The sequence below is a fragment of the Myotis davidii genome, unplaced genomic scaffold (genome assembly GCF_000327345.1).
Source record: "Myotis davidii unplaced genomic scaffold, ASM32734v1 scaffold172, whole genome shotgun sequence".
Classification (NCBI taxonomy): Eukaryota; Metazoa; Chordata; class Mammalia; order Chiroptera; family Vespertilionidae; genus Myotis; species Myotis davidii.
In genome coordinates, this window is record NW_006284343.1 from 3679272 (window position 1) to 3686140 (window position 6869).

Below are 6869 nucleotides of genomic sequence, written 5' to 3' on the forward strand. Positions count from 1 at the left end.
CCCCCACCACCACCATTAATTCCTTCTAGCAAATCTTTCCAACTCCTTTCAACTGGACTCCGACAAAACAGAACCACTGCCAATTCCTGGGCCTTCCACAATCTCTCTAGCGAAGTGGTTCTCAACCTTCCTGATGCCGCGACCTGAAAATGGCATTTTAGACATCCCCGCCCCACCACCATTAATTCCTTCTAGCAAATCTTTCCAACTCCTTTCAACTGGATCCGACAAAACAGAACCACTGCCAATTCCTGAACCTTCCATGATCTCTCTAGCGCAGTGGTTCTCAACCTTCCTAATGCCGCGACCCTTTAATACAGTTTCTCATGTTGTGGTGACCCCCCAACCATAAAATTATTTTCGTTGCTACCTCATAACTGTAATGTTGCTACTGTTATGAATCGTCATGGAAATATCTGAAATGCAGGATGTATTTTCATTGTTACAAATTGAACATAATGAAAGCACAGTGATTCATCACAAAAACAATATGTAATTATATATGTGTTTTCCGATGGTCTTAGGCGACCCCTGTGAAAGGGTCATTCAACCCCCAAAGGGGTCACGGCCCACAGGTTGAGAACCGCTGCTCTAGCACCACACTTTTACGTAACCTATTCCCCTTTCCACTCATTCTTCAAGACCAACGTCCAGTGAGGCCTTGGCAAAGACTAGTGTCCTTCCAACAGGAGAGTTAGGGGTCCCTTCTACAACGAGCTCCACGTTGTATCGGAATTACGTGACTTCCTCATTCAACCATGAGCCCCTGAGTGCAGAAAGTGTTCTTAATTACAGCATCTGGAACAGTCCTGGCACACAGTTGGTACTCAATAACTGTATGTGGGAGCTGTGGACGGATGTTTTGATGCATAGCAGAATATTCAGGTGGATGGATGTGCCCTTCCCGTTTTTGCTTTTGCTTAGCCTCTGGCTTGAACCCAGGGCACACCTTCTACCTTCTGTCCTGCCCGCTGTAATAGCAGGCCCCCCAAGCCCCAGCCCCACTCACCTGGGAGGCAGAGAAGGAGCAGAGCTGGAGGCAGCCACATGGTCCTATATCCCTGGCTGGTGTCCCCAGCAAATCCAAGTCCCAGCTGGAATCCAGATATTTGCAACAGAGTGTGGCTCATCCGCCCTCTCCTCTTTCCAGTTTCCTATGTGTTTCCGCGTCATCTACTTCCTTTTTCATCGCTAAGCTACTTCCTAATTTGAAGCCTTAATAAGAAAAACGGGAGGAGGGGCCAGAGACATGCTGGAGAATGGACTAAGGAAAATCTGCTGACTTTCCCCCCTACTTGGTGGCAGTATAATGTTTGGGCCACACCCTGAGCCTTCATGAAAGTCAATCCCAATTATGTGAAACCTCCCACAGAGGAGATCCTGTGTCCCCCTGACTCTCTCTGTCTGGGACTCTTCCGTGACCTAATCAGCTACCCCTTCTCTCTGGCTGCCTATTTCTGCGTCATAAAACACCCCACTTAAAGACCACCTCCCAGCAGATGGCCTCATACCTCTTCCTCAAACCTAATCTCCTTCCTGGACTCCAGACCCAATTTTCCTTCTTCCCAAGGGGCCACTCCTCCTGGTTGTACAATATTAATCTAATCCTATATAATAAAAGCTTAATATGCTAAGTGTCCAGTCGGCTATTCAACCAATCAAAGCATAATACGCTAATGATATGCTAAGGCCGCTCAACCGCTTGCTATGACATACACTCACCACCAGGGAGCAGACACTCCGACCTGTAGGTTAGCTTGCTGTTGGGGTCCCTTGGCCTGGCCTGCACCCTCTCACAATCCGGGACCACTCAGGGGATGTTGGAAAACCAGTTTTGGCCCAATCCCACAGGCCAGGCCGAGGGAGCCCACTAGTGCACAAATTGGTGCACCGGGCCTCTAGTTCGGTATAAGGGTGTTGGTTAGGAACAGATTTGAGCACAGATTCAAATCCCATCTCCATCCTTTACTAACCATGTGCCCTTGGACATGTTGCTACATCGTGCTCATCCTCAGTTTCTTCAGCTATAAAATAGAATAATAGTAATCACTTTTATCTCGTGGGAATAAATGAGTGAACACAAGTCAAGTGCTTGGCACAGAGCCTGGAACCTAGTAATTGCTCAGCAAATGTAAATATCTTTGGAATAGTCGTGGACATGAAAAATAGCTTCTCTTCTGGTCTCTCGGCCAGTTATACATTCCCTCCAGTCCAGCATATCTATCGGAAGTGTATTTTTCTCTAGGACACAGGTGCCTGAAAGTATAATCCAGTGATGAGCCCCGTCAGTGGCTTCTACTTTTCCTTCTATTTCCCCAGAGATTGACATTTATGGCCTTAAACTTCACTCTCTTTTAGAACTCTCTGCCCATTCACCTGCCATTTCTAACTTTTGCTGTAAGGCACTACTTCTTATCTGATGAAAGATGGTACATAGGTTGAGCCCTAGACCCAACACCAGAGCACATGGGTACCGACAGCATTCTATTTCTTGACCTCATTGGTAGTTATATAAACACAGCTTCAAAATTGTTCTGCAAACTAGACATGCGTGTTATATGCAGTCTTCTCTAGGGATGATATATTTTACAATTAAATGCTTACGTGTACATCTTATATACTATATGCAATTAAGTAGACATATATACACAATGGAGTAATGCCTATGGTATTTTGAAAGAAAAGAATCAATGCCCAAGAATGTTATATCCCATAGAGAAAAAGAGACATTTTAAAAATGCAATGACTCCAAATGTTCACCCTCCATGTATACTGTCTTTTCTTAAAAAATGACTGATAGCCATGGCCAGTGTGTTCAGTGGTTAGAGCATAAGTCCACACACCAAACAGTCACAGGTTCAATTCCCAGTCAAGGGCACGTACGTATGTACATACATGGGTTGCAGGTTCAATCCCCAGACCTGGTCAGGGTGCATGCAGGAGGCAACCAATCGATGTCTCTCTCACATAGATGTTTCTCTCTCTCTGTCTCTCCCCACACCACACACCCCTGCCCTGCTTCCACTGTCACTAAAAATCATCAGGGGAAAAACATCCTCCAGTGAGAATTAACAATTATAACAAAAATGACTCATCGTACTCCACCCAACCGAGAAATCAACCCAAAGAATTTACATTTGAGGAAGATGTGGTATGCAGGCAATAACAGTGGGAAAAACTAGTTAAACTTTAACATGTAAACTTTATTTTTTTATCTTTATTGTTGAGAGTATTACAGATGTCCCCCTCTCTCCCCACCCCCTATTGCTCCCTTCCACCCAGTTCCCAACCCACCCCAGGACTTTGCCACCCTACTGTCTGTGTCCATAGGTAAGATCATTGGTTACTCTCTTCCCACACCCCCTGCCCACTTCCCTCTGAGAGCCACCCGTCTGTCCCACACTTCCAGGCCTCTGATTCTGTTTTATTCACCAGCTTATTTTGTTCATTAGATCCTTGTGTGTAGGAAACACCTCTATGGAGCAGGACTTGCTTCAGTGGGGCTTTGGTGCTCACTGAGTCTGCCCCTTGAGTGTGTCGCTCAAGGAAGTGTAGAGTTGTAACCTGCTATGGTCTGCAGCTGTCCTCGGGGTGCGCTGGCTCTAGGGCCTCCAGGGAGGTGCAGTCAGCCACTGCCTGGGGCCGCCCTGCAGGAGCTATTTGTACTGGGCTTGGAGGTGCCCAGACAAGGCCCAGCTGGGAAGCAAGGCAGGCTCCTGCTAGTGCCGGGTCTTGGGCCTTTTACTGATAGGCTTGGGGGGCGCTGACCCAGCTGCAGCTTGTTTAGAGGTTTTAGCAGTCAAAGACTGAGCAAGGACAGGCTATTTATATGCAAAAGCTGCTGCAAACAGGTTGGGATGCGGCTATAAATTGGATGGGGCGGGTCTTAAGGAATCACCAGGGCAGAGCAAACAGAGGTGGCTGCCAGTCAGCCCTGTGACCAGGGAGGTCCCAGCACAGGAACAATGACCCTGCAAGCACCTCCATTTGGGAGAAAGCCGCCTGGAGTTCCTGCCCCGATGCCAGACAATCCAGTTCCTTCCGGTATGTGTCTGGGTTCCCCAGAGCCTCGCCCTGGCGCTGGAGCTCAGAGGAAGTGGGACTTTGTAAATTGAGGACGTGTGCCAGCCCTTTAAAAGGAACACCTGGGTCTCTAGCAGCTTCCACGTCACTGAGCCCCAATCCCCGCTAGTTTTTACAGTTAGGGGACTTTTCTTCCCAGCTCTGGGGGCCTGGGCTGGGGGTCTGTATGGGGCTGGGACCCCTTGCTCCTCATGGGCGGCCTTTGCAGAGGCGATCTCCCTACCATGCAGCCAGCTGCCAGGCAGTTCTGAGTGATGGTTGTTCTGTATTTTTGTTGTAATTTTGATGTGGTTGTGGGAGGCGGTGAGTTCAGGCATTTACCTACGCCACCACCTCCTCCTCTCTTAAACTGTAAACTTTAAAATGAGGTTTGGAAAGAGGCTTCTCCTGCAGGGCAATGTGGGATGAACTGGAAAGAGGAGAGTCGAGTAATAAAACTCCAAGTCATGAGAGCAGCTATGAGAATGGGCAAAACAAGAAAAATGTGAGAGCTGCGAAATAAAGGTAGAATTGACACCATTTTTGATCCCTTGGAGGTGAAGAATAAGGAGCCAAAAATAATCTAGAACATCTAGCTTTGGGGCTGGGGACACCACGAATGGAGTGAGGGAAGCCGGGGGAGCAGGCTGGGAAGGAAACGAGAAGTTTGCTCTGACGCGTGGGCAGTTGGAGGAGCTTCAGGAACCGTCATGAAAAGATCTCCAGGTCGAGGTCCAAGAGAGAGGTGGAAGGCCGACGCACTAATTGGAGGGTTTGACAGAGGGGCTTAGGCAGACCAGTAGAAAGGATGAGACAGTGGTGAAGAGGAGTCCTCCAACTTCAGTGTATGTATGGCTCAGAGAACCTGTGCTGCAGACCAAGAAGCAGACAGGAATGTTGGAGGGCCTGGCGTTTAAGGGGTTGGCTGAGGAAGAGGAGTCAATGAAGAAAAACAAGTGAATTTCAGAAAAACAAGAGAACCAAGGGCCATGATATGGCAAAGTTTTCCAAAGGGAGCAGCCAACAATGGCAAATGAGAAAGAAGGGAAAGCTGGCCTTCAGGGGCAGCAGGAGATGTCACTGGAGATTTTTTTAAAAAAATATATTTCTTTTTATTGATTTCAGAGAGGAAGGGAGAGGGAAGAGAGAGCCAGAAACATCAATGATGAAAGAGAATCGTTGATTGGCTGCCTCCTGCAGGCCCCACGCTGTGGATCGAGCCAGCACCCCAAGCATGTATCCTGACCGGGAATTGAACCCTGACCTCCTGGTTCATAGGTCGATGCTCAACCATTGAGCCACGATGGCTGCGTGTCACTGGAAATCTTCATTTCCAAAGGTCACTTCAGTTCCTCAGGCCCCACAGCCTTGTCCCACACTCAGGACACGTTCTGTGTCGGGCTTACAGAGGCCATTTGGCCAGGTCCCTCCATCCCCTGTTGTTCCAGCCTGTGATGCAAACCCCGCCTGGGCCCACCCTGTGGGGGTTTGTACTGGACAGTGTTGCTACTCCTTCCTCCACCTCTGCTTCCATCAGGATATCCCGGACAGCTTGGAACCAGGACACTGGCCTCTCTCTCCACCCCCATGACGTGATTTCTCCCCAGAGGACCCCGGCAGAAGAGGGAGCCAGCAATGCTGCAGTGTGGCACATTCCCCCACTCTGGTTTCTGGCCGACTCCTGCAGCTCCTCACAAGCCCAGTGTGGCCAAAAACCAAACCCAAGGCAAAGGTTTATGCCCACAGGCTGTCCCGGGGAAAGCATCTGAGCCACAGGCGTCCCAGATATCTCTGGGCACATGTGTGAGCAGCCCCTGCAGACCCTGCTTTTCCAGTTGGTGAACCCCATAGAAGAACACATAAAATGCTCACAGACAAATATAAAGAACTTTCAAAAGGCCCTAACCAGTTTGGCTCAGTGGATAGATCATCGGCCTGCAGACTGAAAGAACTTTCACACATTCCCACTTATGTTCACATGCACAGGCCATAGTCAGCAGAAATGACGAATACAAGCTTCTGACTAGGAATTAGTCACGAAGAACCACACGAGCAATAACGCTTAGAAACTGCCCAGCATTGCACACTTCCTGCTAATGTGCCTGCAGTTTCAGTTCCTAGATTCCACAGACATTTCGATGTGAGCTCATACATGCATGCGGGCAAGTGTCCAGGAAACTCAGGGGTATAAACACTGGGGAGATGCAGGCACAAAGGCAGCTCAAGGCTTCCTGTGGTCATTGGTTAAGAGGTTGCAAGTTAGCCCTAACTGGTTTGGCTCAGTGAATAGAGCATCAGCCTGTGGACTGAAGGGTCCCAGGTTCGATTCCGGTCAAGGGCATGTACCTTGGTTGTGGGCACATCCCCAGTGGGGGGTGTGCAAGAGGCAGCTGATCGATGTTTCTCCCTCATCGATGTTTCTAACTCTCTATCCCTCTCTCTTCCTCTCTGTAAAAAATCAATAAAATATATAAAAATAGCTTCTAGTGTAAAAAAAAAAAAAGAGAGATTGCAAGTTAAAGAGTGTGTGGTTACCCTAAATCTACAGGCAAGACTAGACTAAGGGATCATTGGAACTGTTTAGATCCACTGCAGAGGGTAAATGGAACTTAGCCAGTACCACCGCTCGCCCAAGATAGCACAGAGTGGGGCTGAACTAGCCGGTTGCGATCTCTTATGAGGAGAAAAGAGAGAGTGGTGAGTGAATGTCTAGCTTCACCAGCTATGGGGGCGAAACTCTTTTCCTTCTGCAGCCACCAGAATATTGAGGCAGGACCTCCACGACTGGAACAAGGCAGATAAGAATA

The 6869-nt window shown here is 48.5% G+C and overlaps 1 protein-coding gene across 1 annotated transcript in view; it reads right to left on the reverse strand.

The window, feature by feature from the left end:
• The window catches only part of LOC102773865 (CMRF35-like molecule 2), a 24043-nt gene extending 22994 nt beyond the window's left edge, over positions 1-1049 (reverse strand). The window contains exon 1 of the mRNA XM_006754635.2: positions 1010-1049. Coding sequence (XP_006754698.2) covers positions 1010-1049 — 40 coding nt within the window. The remainder of the gene's footprint in view (positions 1-1009) is intronic.
• Positions 1050-6869: the final 5820 nt, after the last annotated feature.